This window comes from Apodemus sylvaticus, chromosome 19 (genome assembly GCF_947179515.1).
Source record: "Apodemus sylvaticus chromosome 19, mApoSyl1.1, whole genome shotgun sequence".
Taxonomy (NCBI): Eukaryota; Metazoa; Chordata; class Mammalia; order Rodentia; family Muridae; genus Apodemus; species Apodemus sylvaticus.
In genome coordinates this window covers 11,163,091-11,175,991 of record NC_067490.1, presented here as the reverse complement: position 1 = coordinate 11,175,991, position 12,901 = coordinate 11,163,091, and the positions used below count along the sequence as shown (strand labels likewise).

Below are 12,901 nucleotides of genomic sequence, written 5' to 3'. Positions count from 1 at the left end.
CTACCCCGTAAACATTTACTGTGCCTAGCAACTGCCTACCAAAGAGGTCAGTACAGCATGAGGACAGGCATTTCACAGCAGAGAAGCCGGTGAGCTCCTTCTAGGCCAGGGAGCCAGGGCCAGCACGGCAGGGGTAAGTTGTGTTGATAGATCCAACCTTCGATACCACCGGAGAAGAAAAGCACTAATTGCCAGAAAGCCCCCCAATCCTAGTCAAACCGAGAGAAAACCATCATTGATGTCCCAAGTGGACAATGTCCCCTTTCCCTTATTGGCCCCGTTCTGACCCTCACTCCCACGCTTTCCTATCTCTCCTAGCAATGACTTCTGGGAACAAGCCGCCACCACTGCAGGGAGTCTGCGTTTCCTCTCCTTGTCTACATATGCCCCGCTAACTCTAGTTCAATCTGATGCAGTTTCCAGGGTTACCTAAGTTCCAGGGGTGTTGACCCTATCTTGGTTGTTTCTTAGATTCATAGGCTGGTGGAATTGCATCAGATCTGGTTTAGAACCTCAACTCCCATATATGACCCCCCCTTTTCTTTATTCCTGTGTTCTCTATGCCAGTGCACCCTCTGGCCCAGGGTCTCCTTAGGGGCTGCCCTCGACCCCTCTCTGGCCAAAGTCTCTGCCACAAAAAAATCCCCTGAAACCCTCAAGGAAGCTCCTGTCTGTCTGATGGTCCTCCTGGGTATTCGGCCACGCTGCCTTTTTACGTTGAGAGTTCCAAGGATGGACAAGGGTGTCCCAGAGGCAGCAGCAAGGGACCAGAGTGGTATGGTGTGGGGGTAGGGGCGATGGGGTGTCTTCTGCGACTCTTCTACGCTATTTCCCTGGGTATCCCTGGGTAAGCGGCATCTAGAGGAATCTAAAGTTGTCTCTCTAGCCGTTTACCGCCCCACTGATCTGTGCCTGGCAACACCCATGAGTCAGTGTTTACAGGTGACCCATTTGAGGGCACAGAGCTGAGGAAGGACTCTCAGAGGTGTCCTGGCAACCCAGGACCTCCCTTCCTCACAGACCAGCAACTGTCACAGACTCCAGGGCAGGCTCTGGCACCGTAGTCCAGGGAGGACCAGTCAATCTCCCATTTATGTGTCTTGATGCACCATGACCCCTGACAGGGATAAGTAAGGGCCAGGGAAGAGTGTGGACCTCAGCCTCCTACTTCTCTGCAGGCCCCTTATTCAGTTGTCATGACGTTGGACTCCTCGATGGCGGATCAGATGACCCGGCTGAGGTTACGACTCCTGGAACAGGTAAGACAGAGCCTCTCCACTGTTGTTGTTAATCCATCTCTTCACTCAAATCTCTTGCCTCTGTAGTCTGCCAGGAGAAGTTCCCACTTCCAGAGCAAACCTTTTCCCTATGTCTGGCTTCCTAATGAACAGCCATGGCTTCTTGTTTGCATTTTGTGTGTGTGCTGTGCAGAACCTATTAGGTTCTAGCAGTTTCCAAAGTCAGGAGGCAGGCTGTGCCTACCAGCAAGTGTACTTAGAGGGCACAGCTCTACAGAGCCCTTGCACCTTCAGGCTCCGGTGTTTAAAGGGATACTCCTTGCTGTAGAGACTGAGCCCAGCTTCCCCAGGGAAAGATCTGGCCGTACCTAGTCTTCTCCACCTTTGCAACCATCGATGAAATCTGGAGTGACCCATGACCAGCCACCTGCCCATGCACGCATAGCTCCCACGGGCGATGTCTCTGTGTGCTCTGCCTGCGCTGCTCCTCATGTAGTTGTATCTCTTACCAACCCTGGACTCCGTAGTTCAGGGCCCATGTGGCCCTGGATAGGCCCTGAGGGTACTCTCTGTAAGGGTTGCTACTCACATTCGTCAGTCTGTCCGGAGTGTCTCTCTCAGGACCTTCAGGGTAACCCTGGGGACCCATGAAAGAGCCCTCTTAAGAGTGGACCATCAGATCATCTATTTTGGTCCCCATCACTGTGTCCCCATTGGGCCCCAGTAGGGAAACACTTTGAGGCCCATCAGGCTACTCCACGCTATGCATCAGGATGTCCTACCTGTATCTCGGCAGAGCATCACCCTGGGTCTCCTCAGGGTACCATCCTCCCCTCCGGTCTTAGGATGGAGAGGATTACGTGCATTACTAATGCTGATCAGAATGGGGCCCCTTGCGTCCACCTACTCACTTTTCCAAGTGCTTCTTGCCCTCCATACTCCCTTCTGGGTGCTGACCACGCCCAGAGCTCTCGGCACATGGGCTCCATAGGCAGGTGGGCAGCGCAGACTCCACTCACCAACCTGGAGCCAAGTCACCGTCACCGCTTCTTACTCTTAGATGCTGGAGCAGGAACGAGAAAGCATGGACAGAGCAGGTAAGAGCTGGCAGCCGCGTGGGCGCATCCAGGGAGGAGGGGGACAGACAAGAAGAGGGGCAGGCAGAGCAGGCCCTGGCTTTGTTTTCACCTGTAGAACAACACACACGCCCCCGCACACGCTCATGCACGCACACACATCATTAGCCAAGCCAACAGACTCTAGAGGGAATGTGTCTTGTAGATGAGATCAGGTGACCTACCTCGGGTTATTCAGTGCAGAAACTCGCCTGTTACTTCAGACTCCCGTTGCTCTGGTTGCAGGGGTGGGCAGGGGCTCAGTCTTGTCCTTCTCAGTACCCAGGACCAGCATCTAGGTTCATGGACATCTGAATGAGGATCTGAGGCCAGAGGAGCGTGTCTTATTCTATAGAACATGCAGCATCCACAGCTCTGGGTAACTCTGGAAACCCTGAGGGCAGCTAGCCAAACCTGTGTGCCTCAAATCTAGATCGAAAATGGCACACCAGGCCACATGACCCAGGGAACCTACACACAACACCCAATGGCCACAAATGTACCAGAGGGTGTCCCAGGTAAAGCTTCCAGAGAAGTCTGCCCCTGCATTGTCAAAATCCCAGCTCCCACAGGATGTCAGGGTAAACAGATCCCTTCCAGAGCTTTCTCTGGAGTAAGACCCTCTCCTTCCAATTGGTGAGCATGCCTGTCTTTCCCAGGCCAGGCTGTGGAGCCAGGGCTGTGGAGGTTATGACTGGGTCTCTGGAAGCCTCCTTCTGTAGTGTTGCAGCATCAAGGGAGATCTGTTCTACTGACTTGCAATGCCTTTCAGGACCAAGAAAATCCTCTAGGCTGACTCTAACCAAGTCTTTCCCTCCCAACCACAACCCCTGCTCTCCCCACCCCACCCCAGACCCCTCCTTTAAGATGGATGTTTATGAGAGACCTGAGCTCAGGGGTGCAAAGACTCCAGGCTACTCTGAACCCCAGGTGCAGGGAAGTTGAGGCACTCCCTCAGAGCCACCACCTCATTATTGATATAATGAGGTATATCAGTATACCTCATTGATGTGTGCCTTCTTTATGCAGGACAGCAGGATAAGCCAGACACCACACTGCAGAGTGCTTTGAGGAGGAGGAAGGACCTTCTACAGAGACTCTGGGTAGGCCTGCACCCTCTGCCAAACACAGGCCTGACTCCCCATGGGCTGACACACGGGCCAGCATAGGCCAACAAAGGCAGTCTGTATTCTTGGGGTGAATTAGCTAGTGTTTGCAAATTGAGGATGGGCAACTGAACTTTTGAGCATTTAAGGGACCGAATACTCCCACCCCACCACTTCCCTGAGGAAATCAAAGTACAACATCAGCTATAGGCAGTATGTGAGCCTAGAGACTGCTTAGGTAGCTGACAACAGACAGGGCAACGAGTCAAGGTCCATTTCTCCCAGGAAGAGCTCAGCTCAGCTAAACTGGCCTCTAGCAACAAGTGGCCCTGCCCAGAAGCATCTACATGGGTGTTATCCCAATACTGCTGTGGGACAGGTGGCTTGCTCTAGAAACACGAAGGACAACCAGAAATTCAACAAGTAGTTGGTATGTGCTCGGAGAAGAGGATTTCCACGTGTTTACCAAGGAACACTATTAAACTTGGGGTCACAACCTGTGCCCCAAGTCCAGTCTGGCTACCCATTCACAATAAGCCAATTAAAAGCCAAGTCAAGCTGGGCGGTGGTGTGGCACGTCTGTAATCCCAGCACTTGGGAGGCAGAGGCAGGTGGATTTCTGAGTTCGAGGCCAACCTGGTCTACAGAGTGAGTTCCAGGATAACCAGGGCTACACAGAGAAACCCTGTCTTGAAAAAAAAAAAAAAGTCAAGTCAACAGTAGAAAGCAAAAAAGGATGGTTTATTGAACATGGTCACGTTGGGAAGAGAGACAGAGATCCCTAGTTCCAGGCACTCCACACTGAGTGGTTTATTTGAGTGCTCTATTCCCTAGCAGGGGTGATGCGTGGTCAAACCAGGCTGGCAAGGGGCTGTTCCCCCAGTGAGGGTCACAGGTTGAATCGGTGCCCTCTGCTGATGGCTCTCCAGCCGACAGGCCCTCATCCTTCTAGGAGCAGCAGATGATGGACGAACGCTCCCCAGCCCTTGCCTGGAGGACACACGGAAGAGCCGCGGTGCCAACCCCGAACCCAGAGGTGCCTCCCATAGATGCCTTCCCTGCTGCCTCCCCACCTTTGCCTCGACCCCCAGAGCCACCAAGAATCATCCAGCACCCGGTAAGGGGACTCTTGGGTAACAGCAACTCGTGGTGGAGGAGAAGTCACAGCAATGCAGAAGGGCACAGTGTCACCAACAGACCATCCAATCAGGGAGACCAGAGGCATTTCTCTCCCCTCCTACCTTCCAGGGTGGCCAAAGACTCTCTTCTTCAGGAGTACCCAGCCAGGATCATTCCGCTAACAGACAATAGCAGCTTCATCTGCTGTCCAAGACACCTTGGGTCCTCTGGGGGAAATACATAGAGGACTGGCTTGGGGATGGTCAACTCTCTGGACAGAATCACCTCCTAGTAGACCAACCTAGCAGTTGCATTGGAAGAACTAGGAGAGTTTAGCACCAGTGGTCCCTGAATTCAGAGAAGAACCACCCTTTAATAAATACTTCACAGTGACCAGAGATGATTAAGACCCTGACATAGGGACAGAGTTACAACAGCGGAGAATACCATTCTGAGAAGTTTACCTGGTAAGACCTATGCACAGCATCCTGAATCACAAGCAACAGAAACCAACTGACGACGACGACGACGACGACGACGACTCCTCCTCCACCTCGTCCTCCTCCTCCTCCTTCTCTTCATCTTCTTTTCCTCTTCTTCTTCTTCTTCTTCTTCTTCTTCTTCTTCTTCTTCTTCTTCTTCTTCTTCTTCTTCTTCTTCTTCTTCTTCTTCTTCTTCTTCTCCTCCTCCTCCTCCTCCTCCTCCTCCTCCTCCTCCTCTTCTTCTTCTTCAAGATTTATTTTATTTATATGAGTACACTGTAGCTGTCTTCAGACACCCAGAAGAGGGCATCCGATCCCATTACAGATGGTTGTGAGCCACCATGTGTTTTCTGGGAATTGAACTAAGGTCCTTTGGAAGAGCAGTCAATGCTCTTAACCACCAAGCCTGCGGCTGACTTTTTTTTTTTTTAAAGATTTATTTATTTATTATATGTAGCTGTCTTCAGACACCCCAGAAGAGGGCAACAGATCTCATTACGGATGGTTGTGAGCCATCATGTGGTTGCTGGGAATTGAACTCACGACCTTCAGTAAGAGCAGTCAGTGCTTTTAACCACTGAGCCATCTCTCCAGCCCTGCGGCTGACTTCTTAAGAAAGTGATAAAATGTTTTAAATTGTAATTATTAGTAGTGTGTACACGTCTTAGGTTTTCCATTGCTGTGAAGAGACACCATGACCAAGGCAACTCTTAGGAGGACGTTTACCTGGGGCTGCTTACAGTTCATTTTTCATCATGGCAGGAAGTGTGGCAGGATCCAGGCAGGCATGGGGCTGGAGGAGCCACAAGTTCTACATCTAGATCCAAAGGCAGAGAGAAGATTAGCTTCCAGGCTTCTAGAAGGGTCTCTAACACACAGGGCGGAACCTGAACATAGGACTTCAAAGCCTGCCTACTTCCTCCAACAAAGCCGTACCTCCTGATAGTCAAAGCTTAGTCAAACTACCAGTGTGTGAGATACATGTGTGGGCCTCATGCACAGCACAGCACGTATGTAGAAGTCAGAGAGCCATGTGGCGCAGCTGCTACCTTAACACTGTTATGAGGGCTGGAGAGATGATTCAGCGGTTAAGAGCACTGACTGCTCTTCCAAAGGTCCTGAGTTCAAATCCCAGCAACTACATGGTGGCTCACCACTGATGAGATCTGACTCCCTCTTTAGCCTGGTGGTGGTGGCGCACACCTGTAATTCCAACACTCTGGGAGGCAGAAGCAAGCGGATTTCTGAGTTCGAGGCCAGCCTGGTCTACAGAGTGAGTTCCAGGATAGCCAGAGCTATACAGAGAAACCCTGTCTCGAAAAAACCAAATCCAAAAAAACCAAAACAAAACAAAAACACTGTTATGTGTGTTCTGGGGATCAGGTTACCTGGCAGACACCTTTGTTTGCTAAGCTATCTCACTGGTTCAAGAAAAATTTTCTAAAGCAGAGGAGGAAGTAGGAGGCCCAGGTGAGGTCTTTGGGACTCAGGGTGAGGGAACACAGGAAGTTGAGGGGGAAAGGCACAGGGGGATCTGGAAGACATCTGTCCTTTGGGCAGGGAAACATGCGGAAGTACTTAGCAGAGGGAATGGATCCCACAGAATTCCTTCTGCGGTGAGCTATCTGTACCCAGGTTCCAGGCTCTCCAGCCGCTGTCCCTTCCTGTTGTCAGGACTACTGTATTTATTATTATTACGATTGATGATGATTGATGATGATGATGATGATGATTTGTACATTGGTGCTTTGCCTGCATGTATGCTCATATGAGGTTTCAGATCCCCTGGAACTGGAATTACAGACCATTGTGTGCTACAATGTGGGTGCTAGAAATTGAACCCTTGTCCTCTGGAAGAACAGCCAGTGCTCTTAACCACTGCCCCATCACTCCTGTCCCCATTGTGTTTGTTTTTAAGATCTGGTTGATCTCACTATGTGGCCCTGGCTGGCCTGGAACTCACTTTATAGACCAGGCTGGCCTCAAACTCACAGAGAGCTCCTGCCCCTTGCTCCCCAAGTGCTGTGATTAGAAGCATGCAGCACAATACCTGGCTGGTTTCAAGTTCTTAAATGTTTGCCAAAAAAGTAGAGGAATAATGCCTTGTAATACAGGAAGATGCACATCTTTTTAAAAAAAAAAAAAGATTTATTTATTTATTTACTATATATAAGTACACTATAGCTATCTTCAGACACCCCAGAAGAGGGCATCAGATCTCATTACAGATGGTTGTGAGCCACCATGTGGTTGCTGGGAATTGAACTCAGGACCTTCAGAAGAACAGTCAGTGCTCTTAACCGCTGAGCCATCTCTCCAGCCCAAAGATGCACATCTTGATTTTCATGAAATAGTTACTTATAGGGAGACCTGTTCACATCTGATGGTGGCTGTTATTTTTAACAGCAGAGCAGACACTCAGCAGAGCCCGTGTGTCCTATGAGGCCAAACAATTCATTACCTGCACTCTATGGAAAAAGCTCCAGACCAGGTCCAGGCCACTGACTCTGAATAGAGCAACAAGGGCCATGTTTGCCCTGCTGCATACGGCAGAGCCGTAGTGACAAGCGAAGCTGGTAATGGGACTACAGCAGCCAAGTCACTGGGGAAGCACTGTGAACCCCTGACTTTCAAAGGCAAGCGCCCACCCCTAGACCCTCTGCACTATGAAATCCCACTATACTTCTGTTAAAATGCATTACAGTTAAAGGACTGGACATGGGCTGAAGAGATGGCTCAGTGGTTAAGAGCACCGGCTGAATAAATAAATCTTAAAAAAAAAAGACTGGACACATAAAATGTTAAATCTATTAAAGCAAAATTAACCAGGCTTCCTGAAGGAAATATAAGAAACATTAAAAAAAAAAATACCTACTGGGCGTGGGTGGCACACGCCTTTAATCTCAGCACTTGGGAGGCAGAGGCAGGTGGATCTCTGAGTTCAAGGCCAGCCTGGTCTACAGAGTGAGTTCCAGGATAGCCAGGGCTACACAGAGGAACCCTGTCTCAAAAAAACTATCCATCTATCTATCTATCTGTCTATCTATCTATCTATCTATCTATCTATCTCTATCATATCTATATATATATATCATATACTTGCTAGGTATGTCCCTACATCCCTACATCCCGTGCTCTGGAGTCAGAAGCAGAAGGACCACCACAAGCTCAAGGCCAGTTAGAGCTACACAGGGAGACCTTGTCTCAAAAACATAACAAAACCATGCCCTAATGATAACCGGATGTAAATAGTTTTCTATCCAATCGTCTATGCTAACTTACAGTGTTAACCATTAACAGATGGATGCTAGACAGTGGGATGGATAGATGGGTAGACAGACAGGTAAATGGATGGGATGTATGGATGGATAAATGACCAGGTAGGTGGACAGATGGATGGATGGTTGGTCAAGTGTGCAGGGTGGATGGGTCGGGGACAGGCAGAGATAACTAACCAACTTACCTCTCCAGGCCCCCCAGGCTCCTGCCACCATCATTCAGCAGCTACCACAGCAGCCACTGATTGCACAGATTTCCCCCCCTCAGGCCTTTCCCACTCAAAGATCAGGAAGTATTAAGGAAGGTAAGTATGCGCTCCGTGTTGATATTGCTTTTTTTTTGTGAAGTTAATACTGAAAATGAAAACAGTTTCTTTTCTTTTTCTTTTAAAAAGATATATTTATTTATTATATGTAAATACACTGTAGCTGTCTTCAGATACTCTAGAAGAGGGTGTCGGTTTTTGTTACGGATGGTTGTGAGCCACCATGTAGTTGCTGGGATTTGAATTCAGGACCTTCGGAAGAGCAGTTGGTGCTCTTAACCGTTGAGCCATCTCTCCAGCCCCCATAAAAATATTTTCTAAGCAGGTGTTCTCCTAGTGAGAATATTTTCTAAGTAGGTATCTGTCTTAGTTAGTGACAGACACTGCAACCAAGTCAAGTCTTATAAAGGACAAGATTTAATTGGGGCTGACTTACAGTCAGTCCGTTATCCAGGCAGGCACAGTGCAGGAGGAACTGGGGGTCAACATCTTCATCTGAAGGCCTCTAGGAGAAGACTGACTTCCAGGCAGCTAGGATGAGGGTCTTAAAGCCCAAGCCCACAGTGATGCCCACTCCAGCAAGGCCACACCCACTCCAACAGGGCCACACCTCCAAATAGTGCCACTATATCCCTGGGCCAAGCATATTCAAACCCTGATGATAGGTGTTTTCCCAGTGAGATACAACGTAAACATCTCTCCACCCTAGAGAATCTGTAACAGGCAGAAGTAACAGTACCACCAAAGGCCAAGCCTGGTGAACCAGTGAGTTTATTGAGGTAGAGAAGCCAGGACAACCAAAGGTTCCCGGATCAAGTCCCACCCCAGGGAGGGTACTGACTCCTGAAGCTGGAACCCCAGAGCTCTCTGCAAATGAGCAGCCCTTACTGTTTGTCTGACTCTAGGGAAGGGGGCTTTGGGTGTCTGGTAGTAGGTTCCAAATACTTCCTGAGACTCGTGAGTCAGTTGCTTTTGGCTACCTTGGGGCTTTGATCTGTTGGAGGCTTTTCACCCTTTTCTGAGACTGTTGTGTTTTATAAAAAGATAAGGAGAGAAGGAATATGTCTGGTGGATGTACAAGTCAGGTGTGGGGGTATAGAATAGAGTTTATTGGGGCATGGCGAGGGGAGTTGAGCGGGTAGTAGAGGCAGAAAGGCAGAGAGAGAGAGCGCGAGAGAGCAGAGGAGTAGAGGCCGGCCATGAGCTTGTAGAGAGAGGGGGAGGGGGAATGGGCAAGAGGCCAGAGCTGGAGCAAGAAGGCAAGTGGGCGAGCAGCCTTGCATTAGAGTGAGTCAGGCACACGAGGCTGTTGCCAGGTAACTGTGGGGCGGAGCCTAGACAAAATGCTAACAAGGAGTGCGGAGTGTTTAGCATCCTGGGTCAAGGTCCGGCCTGAGCTGAGCCCACAAGGTCCTTTTGAGGGGCTTGGGATCTGAGGTTTCCTAAGCAATCCAAAAAAAAAAAAAAAAAAAAAAGATTTTCGTTTTATCTTTTGAGTGTTTTGCCTGCGTGTGTACCAGTGCCATGTTCATGAATTGCTCTCAGAAGCCAGCAGAGGGCACCAGACCCCGTAGACCTGGAGTTACAGATGGTTGTGAGTTGCCCTGTGGACGCTGGATCCAAACTAATCATCCAGAGCTCCCAACCACAGGGCCTTCTTTCCAGCCCCATATTTTATTTTTAATTACATTTACTTAACCATGGGAGTGGGGGGGGGTGTATCCACAGTACAACGTATTAGTAGAGGTCAAAGGACAAGCCAGGTAGCCCTTGGTGATAACAGACTCAATAATAATTCCTCAAACAACTGTCCTATACTCTCTGGAAATAGAGGGTATATGAAAAAGCAATCTCAAAACAAACAAACAAACAAACAAACAAACAAAACCCTCCAGCCGGGCAGTGGTGGCACATGCCTTTAATCCCAGCACTTGGGAGGCAGAGGCAGGTGGATTTCTGAGTTCGAGGCCAGCCTGGTCTACAGAGTGAGTTCCCTACACAGAGAAACCCTGTCTCGAAACCCTCCCCCCCCCCCCCACACACAAAGCAGACACATTTTCTGGGATGCTCTCCGTGCTCTCGGGCCCCACTCCCTTCAGGGGCTTAAAAAGAGAGGATTGGGGGTTAAGGGAGTGTGGCACAGTGGTGTGGGGGGAGGGGGTGCCCAGGCAGGCCCTTGTCCAGGCACCTCTACCCCCTGAGGGACCACCCACACACAGGCATGGTATAGAATAGAGTTTATTCAGGGTAGAGGTTGGAAGTTAGTGATATAGTGGAAGTAGAGAAAGGCAGCGGGAGAGAGAGAGAGAGTAGTGGAGGCCGGCCATGACCATGTGGAGAGAGGGGGAGGGGAGGAGAGCCCAAGGGGCAGAGAGGTGAGAGTGGGATGGAAGAGAACCAAGAGAGAGGGAGAGGAGGGGCAAGTAGCCCCTTTTATAGTGGGCCAGATCTATGGGGCGGGGCGTACCTGGCTATTGCCAGGTAGGTGTGGGGTGGAGCTTAGACAGAATACCAACACCCATAGTTTCTTAAGGAAAGTAAGGAGCGCATGAGTAAGTACCCGACTCTCCTTTCAGACATGGTGGAGATGATGCTGATGCAGAACGCACAGATGCACCAGATCCTCATGCAGAACATGATGCTCAAAGCCCTGCCCCCTGGGCTCACAGGGCCTCGTGCTGCTACCCTGCAGGTCGGTTTGGGTGCGGGTGGCTGGGTCATGGGGGGTGTCGCCCCGGAGAACCTGTGCAAGGATGTCTGCGTCTGTGGCGAAGGCACTGCTCGCCTGTCCTCTCTGCTCGAGGACCAGGTAATGCAGCTGGGACTCAGAGAGCACAGTCAGCTGCCTTTCCTACCACTTTGGGCCCAGGCCCAGGGAGACGATGCTGAAGTCCCGATCTGGCTGTGTGCTCTGCCAGGACCAAAGATGGATGCACCACGGAGCCCCGAGAGCGGAAAAGCAGAAGCCGGCCCCGGTTCACCACCACCACCACTATGCGCCCACCACTCAGCTGCAGGCTGCCTCCGTGCCTGGCGCCCCTTCAGGTTATGCCGGGTGGCCTCCAGTGGTAGCCGCCACTGCGCTCCCACAAGCAGCCAGCTTCTTGCCCACTGTGAGCCACCTGACTGAGGCCTCGACCTCCCATCCTAGCTACCCTTAGCACGCAAGTGCGGAGGGACAAAGCTAATGTCTTGCAGCAGGTAAGCGGAAAGATGGCGCCCGGTCCTCTCTCGTCATCCCAGGCCAAAGAGCACATGCACACCCTGCGGTCAGGCGCTGTGGTTAATTTGAAGGAGCCAGACAAATTTTCAGTCCACTCATGGGGCTGCAGGTTGCGGGTGTCAGCCCCAGTCGCCAGCCACGTGAATCTCGGTCACCCTCTGGAAAAGTTATGTGATAGGTTTTTTTGACAGCCCAGAAGGGCTGGTCTGATAGGGTGTCCAGCCCCGAGAGCTGCACAGAAAAAAATGTGCTGCTTTTCCAGGCGTGTGGGACCATTCACCGGTCTCAGTAAGTACCATGGCCTGACCAACCTTGGTTACTCTTCAGGGCCATCTGAGAACGCTAGTGAATAGACGCGACAGCCAGGCAGAATACAAACATTTTATTAGGAAAAATGACTTGAGATGAAAATAGAACATTATAGCGACATATACATTTTGTCATTCCAAGGAAGGCTGGAATACAGGGTCAATTGAGGCTGGAGATATAGCTTAGTGGTAGACAGTTTGCTGAACATGTATGAAGCTCTGTGTTATACCCTTGATACACATGCCCACACATGAAGCAAGGGGAAGACACGTTTGTTGGCCATACCTGGAATGACCACTTCATTTTAATGTGAAAGAAGCGAGCTGAAGAACTTGTGATGTGACATCAGTTGAAATATACAGGGCTGGGCTGGAGAGATGGCTCAGCAGTTAAGAGCACTGACTGCTCTTCCAGAGGTCAATTCCCGGTAACCACGTGGTGACTCACAACCATCAGTGATGGGGATCCGATGCCCTCTTCTGGTGTGTCTGAAGACAGCAGCAGTGTATTTACATACATAAAATAAATATTTCTTTTCTTCTCTCTCTTTTTGTTTTTGTTTGTTTTTCAAGACAGGGTTTCTCTGTGTAGCCCTGGCTGTCCTGGAACTCACTCTGTAGACCAGGCTGGCCTCGAACTCAGAAATCCACCTGCCTCTGCCTCCCAAGTGCTGGGATTAAAGGCATGCGCCACCACCGCCTGGCTGAAATAAATATTTCTAAAAAAATTAAAAGAAGAAGAAAATATACAGGGCCAACAGGCTTG

At 50.2% G+C, this 12,901-nt stretch overlaps 1 protein-coding gene across 1 annotated transcript; it reads left to right on the top strand.

Annotated features, from left to right (window-relative positions):
- Window positions 1–12,633, top strand: C19H21orf58 (chromosome 19 C21orf58 homolog). Its single transcript, XM_052164265.1, has 8 exons — window positions 1–133; window positions 1,179–1,259; window positions 2,299–2,335; window positions 3,383–3,456; window positions 4,412–4,576; window positions 8,532–8,643; window positions 11,181–11,296; window positions 11,523–12,633. The coding sequence occupies exons 2-8, from the start codon at window positions 1,197–1,199 to the stop codon at window positions 11,763–11,765; spliced, it is 810 nt and encodes a 269-aa protein (XP_052020225.1). The 5' UTR covers window positions 1–133; window positions 1,179–1,196; the 3' UTR covers window positions 11,766–12,633.
- Window positions 12,634–12,901: the final 268 nt, after the last annotated feature.

Bases quoted from the DNA above. Each gene is read 5' to 3' on its own strand.
- C19H21orf58 (XM_052164265.1), top strand. From the start codon at position 1,197: ATGACGTTGGACTCCTCGATGGCGGATCAGATGACCCGGCTGAGGTTA. The intron at 3,457-4,411 runs GTAGGCCTGCAC...TCATCCTTCTAG, and splicing joins ACCTTCTACAGAGACTCTGG to GAGCAGCAGATGATGGACGA. The intron at 11,297-11,522 runs GTCGGTTTGGGT...GTGCTCTGCCAG, and splicing joins CTCGTGCTGCTACCCTGCAG to GACCAAAGATGGATGCACCA.